The sequence below is a fragment of the Petromyzon marinus genome, chromosome 7, assembly GCF_048934315.1.
Source record: "Petromyzon marinus isolate PM22_M1 ecotype Great Lakes invasive population chromosome 7, UKy_Petmar_22M1.pri1.0, whole genome shotgun sequence".
Taxonomy (NCBI): Eukaryota; Metazoa; Chordata; class Hyperoartia; order Petromyzontiformes; family Petromyzontidae; genus Petromyzon; species Petromyzon marinus.
Window position 1 is genome coordinate 7,312,556 of NC_133673.1, and position 20,170 is coordinate 7,332,725.

At 44.8% G+C, this 20,170-nt stretch overlaps 2 protein-coding genes across 2 annotated transcripts; one reads left to right on the top strand and one right to left on the bottom strand.

Annotated features, from left to right (window-relative positions):
• Positions 1-100: 100 nt before the first annotated feature.
• CCDC59 (coiled-coil domain containing 59) lies at positions 101-7,507 on the bottom strand. Its single transcript, XM_032948891.2, has 4 exons — positions 5,620-7,507; positions 2,960-3,287; positions 1,661-1,739; positions 101-1,458 (listed from the first exon to the last, which is right to left on the bottom strand). Exons 1-4 carry the CDS (start codon positions 5,759-5,761, stop codon positions 1,285-1,287), a joined length of 723 nt encoding a protein of 240 aa, XP_032804782.2. The 5' UTR covers positions 5,762-7,507; the 3' UTR covers positions 101-1,284.
• Positions 7,508-8,041: 534 nt separating this feature from the next.
• CMAS (cytidine monophosphate N-acetylneuraminic acid synthetase) lies at positions 8,042-19,136 on the top strand. The gene is made up of 8 exons (XM_032948892.2): positions 8,042-8,608; positions 10,637-10,779; positions 11,426-11,581; positions 13,092-13,225; positions 13,717-13,811; positions 14,672-14,843; positions 15,158-15,311; positions 15,843-19,136. Exons 1-8 carry the CDS (start codon positions 8,463-8,465, stop codon positions 16,175-16,177), a joined length of 1,335 nt encoding a protein of 444 aa, XP_032804783.2. The 5' UTR covers positions 8,042-8,462; the 3' UTR covers positions 16,178-19,136.
• Positions 19,137-20,170: the final 1,034 nt, after the last annotated feature.

Sequence of the window (20,170 nt, forward strand, 5' to 3'; positions counted from 1 at the left end):
CTGTTCTCTCAGAAGGGGAGGGGAGTACTTCTCTACGAGAGTTATGAGTGGGTTTTCACAAGACACCGATAACACAATTGACATAAAATACAAGAGAAAGTTGAGTTCCACATTTTATTGAGAAAAGTTCGAAACAAATATCAACATCACAAAGCCATACATTATGTAGTCTATTCAACCAATGTTTTACAAATGTAAAAGGAACTGTGAGAAATAGAAATCTGAAAAGCGCTCGTGCAATATGCATAACTTGAAAGAAGCTTCAGAGGCATTACAATAAATAGACAATCATTAAATGATTAAATTGAATCGTCTTCCATTCATGATACATGCATCCAATCAAATATACAAGTTTTGATTTGTTTAATGTGATTAATGGACTCCTCACCAGAAACATAATATTAAAGATGCACCTCAATGGTTTATATCAATTGTGGCCACAATAAAAAAGGAATTATACAATCAGAGGTTTGAAAAATATGACATCCCCATGCTATATCACAACTCTTGCATTGCCAAGAAATAGCGTGAATAAAAAATATACAATCAACTTTGTATCACTTTCTGCCATCTTGTGGATGCACATTGATGACAATCACACCTCCTATTTAAGGCCCAAAACTGCCAAATATGCAGATGTTTTGCAACTGCCCATGATGCTGGCTGTAACTACCAGAAAAATCTCATACAAAATTGTTAAAATAGTCCAGAATTCATTAATAGCTCACATTACAAGGGAAGCACATGAACAAAGGTCCACAGAAATAGGTCAAAAACTAAATTTGTACTTCCTTCAACACAATGCTGGTGGCTGACAAATTTTGTGCTGTGCAATGCTATTCTGTAACGTGTCCTCTGAGCTAGATTGCCTTTGTTTGGACCACACTTATAAATATTGTCTCCTGCACCGGGTGCACACATTAGAAATTCTAGTTGAAGCTCTGCAAACATCCGTTCTCTCACAGGACCTGATGCTTTAAACCCTTTTCCTAAATATCAGATTACAGACAAGTTTTACTATTACAAACTCGGCTCGGTGGGTTTTACAGATTTAAACATGGATTTCACAAATGTTTCTATTAAATGTAAATGTTTAGATTTAATTACAATATAATTCCTAATGTAATACGGATGTAGTTTCATTGTCTTTAATTTCATGGTTATTTTACACGCTCCAAAAAAATCAAGCTTTTTTACATTGCCCTCGATCAGATATAGGCAGAGAATACTTAAGCTAAATATCAGTCGTTTAAGTCAATGACTTCGGTGACAAGCTTTCAGTGGTCATTGAGTGGCTCCGCGATTTGCCTGGATCTTCGACAGGAGGTGCTCCATTTGCAGCTGCAGCCGTGGCTGCCCCTTCTTGGTTTTCTGCGAGAGCATGCGAAACGTCTCCTGCCTGCGCTGCTTGTGCTCCTTCATTGCCTTCTCCCTCTCCTCCTTCCGCCGCTGGATCTCCTGAACACCGCGTTAAATAGTGCAAAGGAATCGCCTTTGTTTATTCAAATTACAGAGCCGACCTACTTAAGATAATGTATTTACTGTCAATGGTAAACATGTTGACATATACACATTTTACTTTAAATAATGCTTAATGTCGCTTAATAAACATCACAGTTGCTATTTGTTGCATGCATGTAAATTCATGCAATAACCTTACCTCTGCTTTGTTTGCTTTTTCTGTATTTATTCTCTCAAATTCTTGTTTGGCTTTCTGATATGAACTTGGTTTCTTTTTTCTGAAAAATAGAATATAAATTAATATTGTACATAAACTTCCATCACCAGTTATGTTTGGAAATAACTATATACAGTAATACCTTGGATTGCGAGTAACTTGGTCTGCGAGTGTTTTGCAAGACGGGCAAAAATTTAAATAAATTTTAACTTGATAAACGAGCGAGGTCTTGCAATACGAGTAGTACGTACACGCTTTGTCTGCCGAGCGTCACGTGATCACAACTGAGCCGATGGTTCTTCTCTCTCGCTGCGGGATTGTGGGTAATCGTCTCCCATGTTCGGTCTCAGTCGGCGTGCCTCGCTCGTATAGTCAACATCCGTGCGAGAGTATACTGTTTACGATAGTGTTGTGACCACGTGTGAGTGCGTGAAGCATTTTTTTTATTTTGTGTCCAAGTGTAGTAACTGTTTAGTAACTGTACTGCAACAATGGCCCCCATGAAAATCTCAAAAGGAGGGAAAAGCAAGTGTCATTGGATAAGTCCCTTGTTAAAGTCGCACAAAAATATTCCAGTGAGCCAACAGATGTCAGTGATTCGGTTAGTGACAGTGAAAGTCGTCCTACACAATAAACCTCCTCCTCCTCTCTCTCGTCTCCCTCACACCAGCCGTGATTAAATTAAATTAATAAATTTGATTACTTTATATTAAAGTTAAATAATACAAATATAAAAAGGTATTTTGAATGAATAATTTTTATATGAATATTTTTGGGTTGTGGAACGAATCATCTGAGTTTCCATTATTTCTTATGGGGAAATTCACTTTGATATACGAGTGCTTTGCATTACAAACACGTTTCCGGAACGAATTATGCTCGCAATCCAAGGTTTTACTGTATATATATACACACACACAATACAAAAGTGAATGATATAAATGCCAACTTAAAGTATTATCACAAACAACCCTGATAATGAAGTCAATGTTTTTTAATAGTTTTATGTTTAATTGAGTCATAAAAATTAGGCATGAAACGATTTATCCTCAATGATATTAACTGTTACGATTTGTGCAGTCTAGTTCACTCCACCCCAAAATTGTCATAACATTTCAACATAATTAACAAAATACGATCAATACTTACACGTATAATTGCAAGCATGCTATACTACACATACACAATATTTGAATTGACGAATCAATGCTTCGTCGCGTTCCTAATAAAGATATAGGCAAGACAGCATAAAGTCAGATTTGCGCCACTGCTCATACCTACCGCACTGGCCTCATCATCTCTGGTTCAGCGACACCGAGTGTCTTCTCCTCCGCTTCGTACAGATGCCGCAGGTGCTCGGGGTAGTCTGCCTCCACCTCCGGCGATGAGCTCTGCTCCGTCTCCTGTCGTGTCGCCCCCTTGCCCGCTTGAGGCCCTTCCATCCACGGCTGGGCCGGCCGGCCCCACCTTTGTCCCTTTCCCTGTTCGGCCCTTTGGCTAGGCCCCTGCTGTGTTGTCACTCGGCCTTGGAGTGGGGGCCCTTGCCCCATTTTTCGCAACATTTTCTTGTACCTATGCACAACAATTTCCTTCTTTTTTGCAATCATATCTATAGGAGAGAAATTGAGAAATGGCCACATCAAGCGTATACGAAATTAAGATTTGAAATATACAAATGTAAGACTTGTCAGAAACAATAACATTTGTATTTAGTGAAATACTTAATATAATTACTATTAAGTGTTACATCTGACTGGAAGTCTGCCCACAAGAATACTCCAAGTCAAGAGCACAGAACATCACTTTCAGATTAATTATGCAATCTTGATTTGAAGCTTTAATTATGAAATTTTGGAAGCTTAATAGTGAAATAATTTATTTAGCTATGATTACCCATGTTCAATTCGGGCTCCAACAAATATGCCCCAGCGGTTAATAGATTTTACTCAGGTTTTTGGGGATTTGTAACGGACAACACATTCACAATGACCAATGCCTAAACGAAGTGTCTCCATGCTCAAAAACGCAAGGGGTAGCAGGGAGGGGAGGTGTTCTAATAATCTCTGTTGACTGTTAAGGCAGTCCCATAAGTCAGATGTAGACTCAATATCACAACCATGATGGAATCCCTAGGGTTACGAAATGCACATTAAATATGTATCATTACAGGAAATAATTCATCTCAGTGGTCTTTCACGTAGCTTAGCAAGGATTGAGGTGGTTAATTTCATAGCCCACGTATGATTTAATTCACGATAGAGCATATCCCTGTTCAAACGATCAGTGATGCGATGCAGAAACCAGTGGTGTAAATTCTGTATTTGCTTGGCAAGGTCCACTTGGTCTATAGTTTGTTTCTGGTATTCCCCCACTCATGTGGCGTCTGCTTCACCCGTAATTTTCTCTCCTCATTCCCCCGTCCTGGGCCATCTTCATGCCCCAACTGTCGACTCCCCACAAACACTGTATGTACATATTAAAGATACGCCGGGTGAATAATGATCCTTGGGATACATCCAATTGGGTCTCTCACTAGGTTGCGTTAAGCAACGCGATCATTGGGGGGGGGGCGACCCTAAAGCCAGTGATGAAAATTCCTCATACCACGGCGGGGATGCTATAAATTTCATCATTAGCCACTTCGTTGAGCGATCATTTGTGGCCAGGTCGTTTCTGAACAAAGAGCTTTGTATCTAAGTGAGCCTTACCTGGTATAATAAACAAGGTATACAAAGTAAAGTGATTTGTTTACCTTTCCTATACTTTGAACTCCTATCGTGTTTGTATTGTTTTAACTTTCTGACATGCCCCAAACTGGGCATCTGTAAAAAAAAAGAGCTTCATAGCTCATCGGATTCCTTCAGTATTAATACGGATTCTGATCCTATCCATAATGACGACGTAACGCAGTCGGGCGAGCTTGTTTAAAATTAGGGAGCGGGGAATAGGACAATAAATATGAAACGATACTTTCAATAAATGTTAGACGCTGCAGAACACCAGGCTCGAATGCCTCTCACCCAACTCCCGGTGTTACAAAAGGAACCTCACGAGGAACGCGCCCGCAACATCGCCACGGGGTCGCAGCTTTAGCAGGGCAAGTTTGTTTTGGACAGCGAGCCCAGCTGCTATCGTTTACGAAAGGGGGGGGGGCGATTATACTGTTGATCCCCTTTTTAAGTTGTGTAATTAGCGATTTGCATTATGTAATGACGAAATGATTACCGCTATTAACGTATAAGAATACGTTTTACCCTCCCTGGCAATAAAACAGGCGTTAAGGTGTTCAAACACCTAATAGAAACTTCTTTGCAAGGAAGCAAGTCTGGATAAAACCACACACGGGGCTTGTGGTGAACATGTAAACAAACATGTTCTGACAACATTTGGCTTTGTCTTTGAAACTGATTGACCTAACACCGGAGACAGCAGCCTTCTCTAAGGCCAAGCCTCACCAGTGTCAGACTATAGAACGCCAAAAGGCGAATAGTACGAGGCCAATGCCACTATCAGAGCATTCATAGCTCGGGTGAGCAGCTACAAACTTTGACCTTTTTGCCAGTATCAAAGTATGACGAAATAAGGGTTACCCTTTCCCAGAAAATGTGTATTGCCAGAAAGGGTAAAACCTATTCTTATTTTTTCACACTTTGATAACTTGCAAAAAGGTCCCATGTCGTTTTTCACGTCTTTGTCGTTACGGTACAGAGTGGAATCGCCTTAAAACTACTCAACCAGCAAGGTTCCGAGGACAAACAAATGAGGACAACTGTACATTTTGACTCGGCACAAACTGGTACTAACTTTAGGAACCACCCCACCCCACCCCCACGTCGCGATGCTGGGCCGGCCAGCACCCGACATGAGGCAGAGGCGGCGACGTTTCGGACCTCACGCCTCTGCCTCCTCCTCCACGTGGCCGAGGAAGCCGTGCACCGCACCTTCTCTGAACGCCGCGTGCGGGTTCTTGAACGCCTGCCCGTGCCTCCGCTTGCTGCTCGGCATCTTGTGTTTAGGAGCCTTGCCCCTGCGTGTCTTTGCGTCGCTCATCTCCCCTCTCGTCTCCCCTCTCGTCGCCTCCATGGCAGAACGGCGACTCTGGCCGGACCACACGTGGACGCGCACCACCACCGCCGCCACCCTGGGAAGCGCCCTATTGGCTCCGGCAGGATCACGTGGAGCGCCGCACGGCGCCGCGATTGGCCTAGAGGTCGTCTCACGCGGAACCAATCGTGTCGCGAGAAGGCGCGAACGCGGTCGATGCGCGCTGGGGAATATAAAACGTCGGAGGCGACTACGGAAAGCGCCGCAGGCCCTCCCCCGACAAAAAACGCGATTTGTAAATGCGCGGGAGTTTCAATTTTTCGTGCCAACATAATCTTTATTTATCCATAATACAGGTTTTTGGGGGGTTAGCATATACTGTACATTCTAAGAATGTTAAGCGATCTAACCCAAAAAAACTCTGTATTATGGATGTTAGTGGTCGCGAAAGCCTACGTGTTAGAATTTTTATTTATACTGGAGGAATCCGATGAGCTATAAAGCTCTTTTTCGCAGATGTCCAGCAAAATCAGTTTAACACTTAGCAGGCTTTCGCGACTGATATCATCTGTAATATAGGGTTTTTGGGGGTTAGATCGCGTAAATAAGTGTTGTTAAACCCGCCACCACCAAACACAGCCAATTAGTAAGGTTTGTCACGTAAACAGAACATGCCAACTCGTAACTAGTACAGCACCTATATTATGTCCAGCAAAATGTTTAATGTTAGCCAACAAGTAAACCTACGTTTGACAATTTGAAACGAATTCAAAGCATGTAAATGCTAAAAGCGTCTCCTGTAAACGATGCATTATTGGTAAACCAAGGAGACTCGAGCCTGGATAGTGCTTGAATGTGGTACTTACTGCACGTTTTAAGCTCCCGTTCCATTTATTTGGTATAGCCCTGTGAGCCATTCGGCTCTTGAATCGGGTGCAACCGCAACAAAAACATGAAAAAGAAAACATCTTAAAGTGACTTTGTGTGACTGTGCAAACAGAAAATCCATGGGAAAAAAACAGCAAAATATTCCTGAAAAAGCACCGTACACCAACGCTGTGTGCAAAAATCCCAGTGGGATGCAAGTCAAACAACAACCACAAGACAACTAAGATTAAAGCCATCAGTCTAACTCCGCACTACAACAAAACAAACATGGCCAAACCAAAATACGTTTTCGACATCACCAAAATAAAGCAATGTAACAGTGATCATAGGAACTGTGACCGATTTTTTTAAACAATAAACTACATAAATAACATGCACCACCAAACCCTGTAGCCCACAGCTGGCTGCATGAGTCACTCCACAACAACAGGAGCATCAGTCGGAGTTTCACATTTTTCAATGCACCTTTAAGATAACAGGTCTTACAAGTTGCTCACGGGGGGCTACGTGGTGATAAGATCCACTGCTGTAATATGCTCCTCGCCTTCGGCACACATTGGGGCAGGGTGGTGAATCATAATCAAACTAAACACTTTTTTTAAAATAATTTTACCAGGAGCTATACGGCTCTTGTTTCAGAAGTCGACCTGGTCACAAACGATAGCTCAACGAAGTGGCTTATCGCATGGAAATGTACAGCACTAAGCCATACAATCTAAACGCGTGGTTCGAAATGAGGATGAGAAAACACGGAATACGCGGGAGACAAATCCACGAGGAGACAAGACCCCGCAAACTACACAAATACAGCAGGCGTCAGGGTCAGGATCGAACCCACGGCCAATCCTTCCCTCCGTCCCCAGGTAACCCCACCGTGATTCCCGTACCCACTAAACCCACCTTCCCCATTACCACATACCTATTCACCGTATCACCTTCAGCTACACCCCCCACCCCACTGTACCACTCATCCCTTGTAAAAGCGCCTTCAATTAAAGGCGCCTTTATAAAAAAATAATAATAAGATGACATCTGGCCACCGCGGCGCCTAAAAACAACCCCCGCAAAGTGGGGAGGCTTTCATCCTGCAGTGGATTGAGCAAGACGGGTGCCTGCGAATGAACACGTTGCGCATGAGAACGTTGCGAAATACGGCCCCCCACTAAGTCAACATTCACTGCCACTTGACACGATGGGGGGGGGGGGGTCCACATTTCGCAACGCTCCGTCACCGACGGTACGTCACTCGAGATTGTATTCCGCAGTGTTGATATGCGACAGCGCTCCTCGATTGGTCAAAACTTTTAAGGGCCACGCCCTCTCCAGGCGAGTATTACCCAATCAGAGATGAGACGACTTCTGTATTGTTGCTTACATGCTCTGGGAAATACAAACCCCGCTTGTGGAGATGACGTCATCGTCGTCGCGGCCTCGCCCGCCACCACGTTTGCACCTTCGGCGGATCGATTCCCGATCTGCGGAATACAATCAATTCGATTTCAGAATCTATTAACGTTATCTCGCTTTTAGATACCGTAAATACTTATACGCTGTCGCGATTTAATTGTCCGGGCCCGCACGATCCTCCCACGCGATTCGCTGGCCCCAAAAAGAGTGCGCTCGCGTACAGAAGAAGAAATAAAAACAACCTCCAAAGCTTTCGATTGCCAAAATCGATACAAACGACTACCCCCGAGTCGCCGAATCGATACACTCGAACTCCCTCGCACCAGTGGAGCGGAGCGCGGCTGCTCCATCAATACAGTTTTGGCCCTCGCTCGGCCCGCGGTGTGAGGTCAACTTTCGGCGACGCTCGTCGAGTCACCCGCGCGGTTCATTTAAACGAGCGGCGATGGCGAGCGGAGGCCACCTGTCGGCGCTGGTGCTGGCGAGGGGTGGCAGCAAGGGGATCCCGCTGAAGAACATCAAACCGCTGGCCGGGGTGCCGCTCATCGGCTGGGTGCTGCGCGCGGCCAAGCACTCGGCGGTGTTTGACAGGTGACGAGGGTGGTGCTGGGGGTGGTGGTGGTGACGGGGGTGGTGGTGGTGACGGGGGTGGTGCTGGTCACGGAGGTGGTGGTGGTGACGGGGGTGGTGGTGGTGATGGTGGTGACGGGGGTGGTGGTGGTGGTGACGGGGGTGGTGGTGATGGTGGTGGTGATGTGTCTCTGGAGATGTGAGGAGCCGCGGGGGGGGTTGTTGTTTGGTGGGGCAGTTGGGCGGCCTGGGGATGTGTACGCGTTGTGGAGTGGCGTGCACTTTGGGACATGTGTGAGGGTCCGCGTTTTGGATTGTGTGGGGCGAGGGGGGTTATGTGTGTGGTGTATGGGGGGGTATGTGTGTGGTGTATGGGGGGAGGGGTATGGTGTATGGGGGGTATGTGTGTGGTGTATGGGGGGGTATGTGTGTGGTGTATGGGGGGGTATGTGTATGGGGGGTATGTGTGGGGCGTGTGGGGGGTATGTGTGGGGCGTGTGGTGTGTGTAAGGTTATGCGTGTAAACTGTGGGGGCCCTGTGTTGTATACTCTGGGGGTGTGCCTGTGAGCGACGTGTCAGTGCGTTGACGCGTGCATCCGTGGGGGCTATGTGTATTGTACATCAGCAGTATGAATGAATGTGTATGCATTGTGTAGTTGTACTGGTGATACGGTACTTCAGAAGCGGCAACCCGAGAAACTTGAGTTAAACTATTGAAAGGTTACGCAAATGCACCTTCATTGCAGTTCGCGAGAGTGGGTGTCTGTGTCAACGTGGGGTTGTTACTCATACGCCAGTCTTGACATCATCCTGTGCGTGCATTCTTGCATAGGATACGGCTGATTGTCCCACCGAGTTAGAGTACACATTGATAGGGAAACATTTACTCGGCCAATAAAGCAATAAGGGGCCATCCATTTAGTACGTACGCATGGAGGGGGGAGGGTGGTTAACCCAAATATCGTACTCCTGCGTATGGGGGGGGGTCTATTGACAATGCACGCATAGGAAACGGGTAGGGGGGGAGTGAAGCCTCGATAATAATGCAGCCTGCGGTGGAATATCTGTTTACTTAAACACGTTAATATTATTCATCCTTGATCGTTTCTGCGTGGATTAAATATCGGCCGTTCTATAGGATTCGGGGGAGGGTGGGCAGGGGTCAAGTTTTGACAGATCTTTGCGAACCTACTAAATGGATGGCCCCTAAGAACAAAAAAATAACTATCCGAATGGAAACTCGTTTTAAAATATTAACAAACGCTTCGTGTTCGTTCTGTTTTCTAGTCCTACCGGCTACCACTCAAGGCGTCACACCCGCTTTGAGGGGCTCTATTCCTGACCCTTTGCGTGTTCTCAGCAACTATTTAAAATATTAACTTTAGCAATAAACCATTCAAAGGTTACTTTAAGCAGGCATCGTTGCAAATGTACAATCAGTTGCTATCATTTACAATGGCACTGTTTGGACTGCAGTATTATACAAAGGCCTTCATCTGCTTTGAGATAAGGCTTACACATTTTGGGCCCAAAGGTCACTCAGATTATACGAAAGACTTGGAGAGAAAAAAATCACAATTTATACGAGCATTCGCCTCTTGATTATCCAGGGTAATGGGAAGAGGGGTGGCCTGGGAAAAAAAAAAACAACTCGGGTTCTACAAAACGTGCTTAAAGTGGGGTGTAAAATAATTATTGTTAGCCTACGTAGAATGGGAATGAAGACGTAGAATTTGTTTGAATTGTTTTTTAAAGTAAATTGGTTGACTCGTCGAGTTGTGGCCACGTGAGCACATAACCCCCAACGAGTGATGAGCATCTAATAAACCGGGGCTTGTGTAGCAATGCTTTAGTTTTTTTTATCAATCACGGCCAATTTGCAACCCGGATAATCCGCCCACTGCGGATAATCGAGACTTAACTGTGGGATTAATCGTGGTAAGATGTATTTGCTTGATCTGCAGTTGTCTGATTAATCCCACAAAGTAAACAGTGGTGGATAAGAGCAGACTTTAGTTTTAAAGGTCTTAAATGTTGTGACTCAACAGCATTTGGGTTTCGACTGACAATGACGACATTGAGCGAGTGGCGAAGAAGTTTGGAGCCAAGGTCCACCGGAGGTCCCTCGAAGTGTCCAAGGATTCCACCTCATCCTTGGAGACTATTCAGGAGTTTCTGAAACAACATGACGGTGAGTGGCAGGAAGCGAGTGGTTGCTGCTGTGCGTGTCCCATACTATGAATGGAAAAAAACAAACAAATCCTTATCACAGATAATGTAAGTTTTCCCGAAACTTTGGGGGGAGGTCTCATGGCATTGCCCCTCAATGAGCAGGATGTGGAAGGTAGTGTGATCACCAAGAGCAGTTCGGAGACACCAGTTGCATGGTACTGGCTACAGCCATCATCTGTGTTATGTCAGCCATAATTACGTACTTGAGAATGTATGTTGACTTTCTTTCACACCATATGTAGCCAACCATGCTAATCGGAGGTGCGGGGGAAGGACAACAAACTAAACACAAAAAGCAGTTCTAAAGATATTTGTTTTCAACCGAGATTTAAAAGTGCATAGCTCCAGTGGTTTCCTAATGTTGGAAGGAGAAATTTACTTACCCAGTCTCTTATCAGTGGGGTAGCATGGTTGGCGTGGACTCTGGTGCAAGGAATTAAATGGATGGGACCCCCTGCACAAATTTGTCCCTCTTCGTAATCCGGTGCCTGGGCCTCTCTGGATTGTGGGTCCCAGCACTTTTGCACCACCTACGCACTCAATAGTTACGCCACTCAACTCTAAGACTAGATATGACGTGTGTGTGTGTGTTTTGGATTCCCTAGAAGTGGATTCGGTGATGAATATCCAAGCCACTTCACCTTGCCTTCACCCTGAGCACCTGCAGGAGGTGATCAGCATGTTCCGCAGTGGACAATACGACTCAATCTTCTCAGTTGTGCGGCGACACCACTTTCGCTGGCAGGAGGTCAACATCAAAGGTGAAGCCTCTGGGAAGCTTAGCAACTCATGCTGCACGCAATTTAACTTAATAGCAATTAGCTTTTTGTATATATGTTGAACTTCTTTCACACCATACACAGCCAACCATGCTAATTGAAGGTGCGTCTCCATCTTACGATTGCATCGGAGGTGCAGGGGAAGGACAACAAACTAAACACAAAGAGCTTTAGCGCCTTACGCCTAATAATGGAAAAGCTTTTTTACAATATATTGGTAACCACTTCTTTGGAACACTAGATGTCAATGTCTTTGGACATTTTTATGAATGTAACTGATTTTCTTACATTTTCTTGCAACCTTAGTCTTTGTTCAATAGCCAACGATTTGTGTTTCGAATTGATTTGTATGCTTCTGTAACATGCATCCAATTGTGTTTCCAAGAGTAAACTCGTTACACTTTTACACTTATTTTACCAAATGCTCAATTTAGGTTAATGGAGATAATGAGATACAACAAGCCAGAAAAATACAAATGTTATAGGAATTTAGATTTTAAAAAAGTGATTTCTCAATGAAATTGTGACCCCCAATTGTAACAATTGATCAGTCTTGATGAGAGTCTGGACAAATAATCACATTCTAAATATCCAATATTCATTTGAAATTAGTCTAACTTTCATATTCATTATGGCTATACTGATAAATATATGATGGGAATATCAAGGAGAGACAGGAGATGAAAATACTGATAATGAAAAAGAGCTGGGAATAAAGACATTAGATGTACAAAGAGAGATTGCAAAGCATCCTCCTATAGCAACAGTGGAGCAATGACTAGAGGTCACCAACAGAAAAAGTTGTTGGACAATATTGTGGAAGATGGCTTGGATCTGGGCTTCACATTGCCCAAAGCAGACAGACTTGGCAGAGACAGGAATGGTTGTCGATTCGCCATGAGTGGGCTGCCTGCACATGCTGACTCATCAGCACCACCAAGGCATTAAGTCGGATAATATTAATTTACACGTTTAGCGGGACCACAATAAAATAAGATGTTAAAGGTGGAGGTGTAACATCAGTCCTTAAGCTTACAATACATCGAATGGCGTGAGTAAGAATGAATGTTTTTCGATTTGTTGAATTTAATGGGTTCATGTGAAACCAAGCTGCCACTAAATTCACCACGGGATAAGAAAAATAATTGATTCCTGAATTGAATTTCCAGTCTCAGTTGTGACAATTCATAGATCCCTGGGGGTGGAGGGTGAATTGTTAGACGTCTAATGTTTAGTAACGATAGCGCTCTGATGTGTTTGCGGATTATACCACGTATTTTTCTGCGTCATGTCGTACACTTTGCTCCACGTGCTGGGAGGGTCTGTTCTTGAAGAAGCTTCACGTCGGACAGCACGTCGAATAACACTCGGCACAAACTCGAAAACACATTTGAGAGCAACACAGCACAACTGCGAAAACCTCGGCAGTGCTTAATAGTAGAGGTTTGCGCTGGCTCAGCAATGTCTTAATTCCTCTCCGCTGTGCGAGCAGAAGGGGAGGTCACGGTTCCCTTGGGACACAACCCCGCCAAAAGGCTGCGGCGCCAGGACTGGAGCGGGGAGCTGTGTGAGAATGGCTCCATCTATCTCGCCACACGGAAAATCATAGAGGACGGCTACCTGCAGGTGAACGCCTACCACTCATCCTGAGCCTGCAGTGCTTTATAATGAGTTAAGTCGACATATAAATACACGCTGTGGACTCTGTAGGTCCGCTGGATGAAGGCCTTGCCATACCGTGTGGGTCGCGGGCATTCTTTGACCATACTTCACTACACTGGTCAGTGCGGGTTGGTGGAGGGAGTGTTTTTCTGGGGAGTTTGGTGGGGGGGGGATGGTGTCCAGGACAGGTTCATATATCACGGGATACAATTCATACATAATAATTCATAATAAACCTTTATTATGAATAATATTGGTCGCGAAAACCTACGTGTTAAACTGACAATTCATACACATAAGCCTATCAAGCATACTTTCTGTGCTACATGCCTACATATGGTTATTTCACACAATATTATCTACCAACTCCACCAGTGATGAATGCACTGTATTACAATGCACAGGGCTTTTCTGCATCTGCGCATATTGATATTTTAACCCCTCCATCTCTGCAGCACGGCAAGGTTGGCTACTATGAGATGAAGGCAGAGCACAGCGTGGACATTGACATAGACATCGACTGGCCCATCGCCGAGCAGCGTGTTCTTTGGTAAGGTAGCCCATATGAACACATGGATACGTTTTGTCTGACATGCTGTAGATTGAAAACTAATTTCTTCAGAACTGTATTTTGTGTTTAGTTTGTTGTCCTTACCCCGCACCTCGGATGAGCACGGTTGGCTAGGTACACTGCTAAAGAAGTTCAACATACATACTCCATCCTACTACTGAATTATCCTGTCCAGCTTTGACTGCTTCCTCATCTATCCCAACTTTAACCACCCTTGAGTAAGCAATTGCTCTTTTGCTAGCCTTACTTTCTATTTGGTTTTCCCCCTGACAAACTGTACTGCAAAGTCTCACTTCCAATTAAGGTTATCTCTGAAGAGCCACATCTTCCTAACCACCCTTGGCTAGTCTTTGCTTAGTCAGTTGCAATAAATCATAGCTACATTAGAGCTGGTTATGTTATTGGCTACATTACATTTAAATGGCAGTATACCCATTTGTAGTGTTTGTTGTTTTCATCATTTGTGTTGCTTAATCTTAAGTGTTTTTTTTTACTCTTGACATCCTGGTATTCAAACCATGCTTAAGCAACACAAAGTGCCTACCATCATTTCTCATCTCCACCATTCCAATGCCCTGCTGTAGTTTAGCCAAGGGTACCCCCAGTGTAAGTGGTCCCTGTGTGGCACACGGTGTATGAAGCACCCGCCTTAAAACGGGCATTAGTCTGCTCGTATATATTTGGTTCGTACTCGCGCAGCACTGCCAACGCAGAACCTTTATTTTCTCCGCTTGTCAACATCTGAACAATTTTTGCTATGCAGCTCCGATGCGGGCATCGTGATCCGCGTGTTAAAACGGTGGGGTTTACATAACCGTTTGATGTGATGTGCACGGCAGCTACGGGTACTGTGGGGAGCAGCAGGCTGCTGGGATACAGCTGGTGGTGAGCGCGATCGATGGCTGCTTAACCGACGACCACCTGCGGGTGTCGTCGTCTGGGGAGGAGCACAGCACCTTCTGCGCGAGCGACATGGCGGCTATCAGAACCCTGCAGGGGAAGGGCGTGGAGGTATGGGGACGGGCGCCAGGCTTGGCTCGTTGCATCAGTGACACTTATTAAAACAAAAACTAACGCTCAAGAATACAATCTAATTGTTAATATTATTACACCTGAGTATTGTTACGTGTGAGAGGAAAAGTGAATGCCCAGATGTATACTTTCCAGGTTATGAAATGCAAATTTGATATGGATTGCTCGACAACCTACTTGCTGCGTTGGCTCATACAGGCACCTCGCCGCCCTTGACAGTGTCACATGACAAGACTTCGGGAGGAGTGAGCTACCCGTTTTTTTTATTTGCTTGTCGCTGTCTTTCTCCTCAGGTGCGTTTTCTCTCGGACCTTAATCTGACGGTGCACACAAAATTCGCAGAGAAGCTTGGTTGCAAACTCAAGCAGGGCACTGCTGACAAGCTTTCCCAGCTGAACTCGTGGAGAGTGAAGCTTGGCCTCGGCTGGGAGCAAGTTGCCTACTTTGGTAAGGAACCGTTACCAACATTGACATAGTTTTAGGAATCTTCTGTGTACAGAAAAATACCAGGGAGATCGTGATCCAGTATAATAAAATAGTTTGTAAGTTGTTATCGAGAAGAACTTATCCCATTATTTTTTAGAATGGAGCTGGACGTGGTGGCTCATGGTAAAGGTTTGTATAACCACCAAGCCAAACCGACAGGGCTGAGAGATGACCACATGATGGCAGTATCACAATTGGGTTGCGAGTCCGGGTGTAACACTTTGGAGTGTTCTCATCAGGTGTTGGGTTTTTTTTTCAGGAGAATCTGTTTTTTCTCTCACATGTCAAGCACTCATTAATGGTATTGACCAAACATTCCATTGCAGGACCCTCAAAATACTTAAAATGACAATTAGAGTCCGATTGTTACCATTGTACACAGTTGAATCTTTTGTAATGAATTTCTCTTTCAAAAGTTATCCTCTCAACACTTTTGCTGGCAGATATTAATCTTAACCCCCTTTGCTTTTCTGCTTCTGATACCAAACTCAGGCTATGACAGCTCGGATGCAGGCTGCCTGCAGAAGGCCGGGCTGAGCGGGGTGCCGTTGTCTGCGGTGAGCGACTTGGCCAAGTCTTATGCTCGTTTCCAAAGCACCCTCAGTGGAGGTCAGGGTGCCTTCCGCCAGTTTGCTCTTTTCGTGCAGGAAACTAATGAGAAAACCAAGGTCGGGGACAACCAAAACGCGCCGCATCACAACGCCGTTGACGAGCTCGCCCCATCGAAGCAGGAGGCTAGCGAGAAGGCCAAGGTTAAAGAGGACCCTCCTCCAAAGCGTCATAGGAAAACGCACGCAGATGGAGCGACGCACGTCGAAACCCAATGAAGTCTCAACATTCCCCAACAACTCAGTGCTGCTGTAGCCTAATCAGCTAATTTTATGGATAATTTTGCTTTCAATTATACTTTTAGACAGTTGTGGAATTCCAGAGTATGTAACCTGCAGCAGGAGGATGTGTTCCAGTTTTCAGTCCTAGGGGTGTAAAACACTAATGGTAAACACGTTATGTAAAAGTTTGCGAAAAACTACTAAAGTCTAATCAGTATCTAATGCCACCAAATACCAATACCATTTGCCACTGCACTGTCATTGTATACTTGCAAAACATTGCTCGTTAAACCATCTTCTGAATAGCCCTCTACTACCTTTATCACAAGATATACATAAGAACAAAATGTCCTGCTGCGGCTTTATGCACTTTTCAGTTGAAATCCCAACATTTTATCATTAACACGTGGTATAATTTTAGTTATCCATTACAGTATTTAAAAACCAAGTAAAGCAAATTTGCTTCAAACTGAATGCGATACTAATTGCTCTGACACTTCCATGTCATTTTCATACGACACAGCAAGATGTGTTTTGCCACAAATGCATGCCTAAAGGAAAATTATACAACTGTGACTGAAACGTAACTCAACGTTCAACGTACACGCGTGCACAAACAATAGTTACCACGGTACCTACCACAATACAAGCACTGACCACGAGTACTGAAAGAAAGTTATTCTAAAAACTAACCTTGCAGTGGCACGCTATACATTGCTGTGCCAGTTCATGATTACCTGTACGTTATACATTGTCCATTGCGAACTCGAAGCGTGCGGGCCAAATGCTAAGTTATTGCATTGGCAAATACAGTTGATCATCGATGAATTATCCGGAAAGCAATTATCCGGCTTCAAACATTATCTGGGGGTCCCGGAGAAAGCGGCAAAACTGCGCCAAAAGCTGTAACCAGTCCGGTGATCGGAATCATGTACATGACAAAAAAGTAGCAATGGTTGATTTCAGTGTAAAATATTACATGCAGTACATTATACACTACATACAACTTAATGAAAATACTGCACGTATATACATCACCCCATGCAGTCTTCGAGATTGGAGTGGTAAGTATAGTACTGTAAGTACAGTCACTTTTTAAAGTAGGATGCTTATTTTTATCTATGGCAATTTCATAGTAAACAAATTAAAAACACAAGCATACACAAAATCTAAAAGCAATGTCATACAAGAGTGACATTTTGATTTAAAGCTTTCGTGACTGCAGGGATTCATATTCTTGGTTCTTTCGGTAAAGTTATGTTATTGTTTCCCTTCTACATGACTTTACCGAAAGAACCAAGAATAAGAGTGACATTGTTCTACTGTATGTAGTGTATAATGTACTGTATGTAATATTTGTATGTAGCTCAGTGGGCCTCACCTGGACAATGGACGGTCGACTAATGTCACCGATGGAGCAAGGGCATGTGCCTTGAAGCGAGTCTCGTGGAGAGAACGGCTTGAGTCTTGTGACGTCACGGATCAACGTTCGCACGTAATCGGTGACGCGTGCGTGCGCGCACAAGTTAATGTACAAGTTAGCAGTGTGTCTGCATTGCTGTGGACTTCAATGTGTAGTGGCTTTGCTCTCCAACACACTTGTTGGCTGTACTAGTCACGAATTGGCATGTTCTGTTTACGTGACGAATCTTACTAATTGGCTGTGAAGGGTTTAACGACATTTATATACGCGACGCGATCGAACCCCGCCAAGCCCCCCCCGTATTATGGAAGATATTGGTCGCGAAAGTCTGCGTGCTACACTGTAGGGCTCTCTGTCATTGAGGTTGATTTAGCGCAGTGGTTCTTAACCTTTACTGAAGCCTTGCACCGCCTTTGGATCTCAATCGTAAAAAAAAATTGTCATGTTAATAAGTCCATAGGGTTTGACGAAACTAAGTAGTTGTACTTCGGTGCCTGTGCTTAATTTGTGTTTCGATTATTTACCTTCTAACAAAAATCTGCCCGTGTCTCGCACCCCCAGAAAGGGCATCTCGCACTCCCAAGGGGTGCAATGTGCACCCCCAGTTTAAGAATCGCTGATTTAGCGTCTCGCTCAATACCAAAATGAATCGTCAAACGGGGGTTTGGGGGGGGGGTCGATTAAATTTGAACAATTGTACAGAACCCATTTTTAGGAGTGCAATTTAGACCGGGAAATTTAAAGTAACTTCACTTTATTATATACTGAATTTCTTATCTGCTCGGTGTTGTTTTTATTCAAATAATTAATAAGATATGGGTGATACAAGAAAATTACGTGATGGTGTTTAATTTCATGGTGCCAAATTGAAATGGGTATTTTAGAGAATGTAACTATACAAACCTTGCTTGACATTCTTGGTTCTTTCGGTAAAGTCACGTAGAAGGGAAACAAAATAATAAAAATATAAAACAATAAAATTATCACGGCGTTTCGACTGCAACACAAGCAATCGTCATCAGGGGTGAAAACCACAGCAAGAACATTTTGAAAAAAAGTGGCGGTTTTTTTAACGTTAGCACCACGGAGAGCGATTTGGCAGTTATTCAGATGGACGAGTCCATCTTTGTTCGGAAAAGAGGAGGGGGGAGACGAAAATAATGGATGTGGTCTGAATGCCACCGTAAGCGTGAACAATCAATTAAGACCCGAAATGGTTGATCAAATCCTTCCAATGATTGCTAAGCCAGAATCCATCTTCTCGGTTGAACTTGTCTCTGTGTTTGTATATGTGGATAGCCTCATGAACGAATCTCTCATGGTAGCCAGATGGCTTGACATGTTAATATATACACACTGCATGTGTGTACACTGTACGCTATAATGTGAAGTTAATGTAAATGTTACATTTGAATGTGTTAATGTTCACTTTTAGGCGAGATGAATCGTTTTTTGGGTGGTTTGGTTTAAACAAAAAACATGGCTGGGAAGATTGGAATATGTTTACAATTAAAGGCTGGGGCGTTTTTTTAATTCAAACGTGTCCTTTTTGTTTACGGTAGCTACACACACAATGCACTGATTTATGTTGCACATGTGTAGAGGAGTAGAGTGAGCAACCATGAGGGAGCGTACACAGGGAGGTGCGAGCGAGTTGACAGTGGAGAATGACGTCGTGTCACGGGTGCTGTAAGGGGGTACCTTCGGGAAGAAAGGCGGGTCCGAGCTAGGGGGAGGAGCCGCCAAGGGCTACTTAAGGGGGACCCCGTGACGACGGCGTGATCGCCGTAGGGAGAGTGAAGTCGTGGCCGTTGGGAGAGGAACGAGAACCTCCTTGGACGACATCCGAGCCCCCGCCCAAGAAGGGTTCGAGATGTAGAGGTCTCGCCTCATTGCCGGGCAGTGTTGGATGATCTCCCACCCGGTACAGACGAGGGGGTAGACAAAGTGGAGCCGTACCGGGGCGTAGATAGCTGAAGGGATGTCTGCGTAAAGGACAGAGTTCTGACGTGCGCTATAGCGGGTGTAAGCATCGAGTGCAGATAGTGTAACCAACCAGTGAGTCTACAGTGGACAGAGTGTGTAAGAGTGTGAATAAACGGCAAGCAGCCTTAAGGAAGAATCCTCGTCTCTGTCTGGTTCTACAAGTCTCCTGGGTGTCAAGAAGTACTACACAACATTTGGTGTCGGAAGTGGCCGTCAAACCTTCGCAAGAGTAGAGCTGTTTAGTTTCAAGGAAGCTGAAACCCTTCGCTGGTGTCGTGTAAAAGCCGGCAGCGGGGTGCAAGAACCAACCGGTGGAGCGGATGGACGACGAGGGCTGCACCAGAGCTCTCCCCGCGACGACCCCGGAGTCCGGGGCCCCGGTGATGTGCCCCGGGGAGGGGGCGACTGCAGCCTGCGTGGGAGGAGGCTGTGAGCCCCGACTGGCCGCCATTGACGGAGATCTGGGGCGACGTCGCCGGCCGGCTGGGTGTTGGCGAGTCGACGGCGGAGCTGCAGGAGGACGCGACCGCCGTCGGGTCGCTGCGGTGGTTCCCGCCATCCCCGCGGCTCCAGGCGGTTCC

What these genes read in the sequence shown, in the direction of transcription:
- CCDC59 (XM_032948891.2), bottom strand. Translation starts at nt 5,761, where the DNA reads ATGGAGGCGACGAGAGGGGAGACGAGAGGGGAGATGAGCGACGCAAAG. An exon ending in GCACGCGGCGTTCAGAGAAG is followed by an intron (nt 3,288 to 5,619) that starts GTGCGGTGCACG and finishes TCTCTCCTATAG; the next exon opens with ATATGATTGCAAAAAAGAAG. An exon ending in AAAAAGCAAACAAAGCAGAG is followed by an intron (nt 1,459 to 1,660) that starts GTAAGGTTATTG and finishes CGCGGTGTTCAG; the next exon opens with GAGATCCAGCGGCGGAAGGA.
- CMAS (XM_032948892.2), top strand. Translation starts at nt 8,463, where the DNA reads ATGGCGAGCGGAGGCCACCTGTCGGCGCTGGTGCTGGCGAGGGGTGGC. An exon ending in TAGAGGACGGCTACCTGCAG is followed by an intron (nt 13,226 to 13,716) that starts GTGAACGCCTAC and finishes CCATCTCTGCAG; the next exon opens with CACGGCAAGGTTGGCTACTA. An exon ending in TGCAGGGGAAGGGCGTGGAG is followed by an intron (nt 14,844 to 15,157) that starts GTATGGGGACGG and finishes CTTTCTCCTCAG; the next exon opens with GTGCGTTTTCTCTCGGACCT.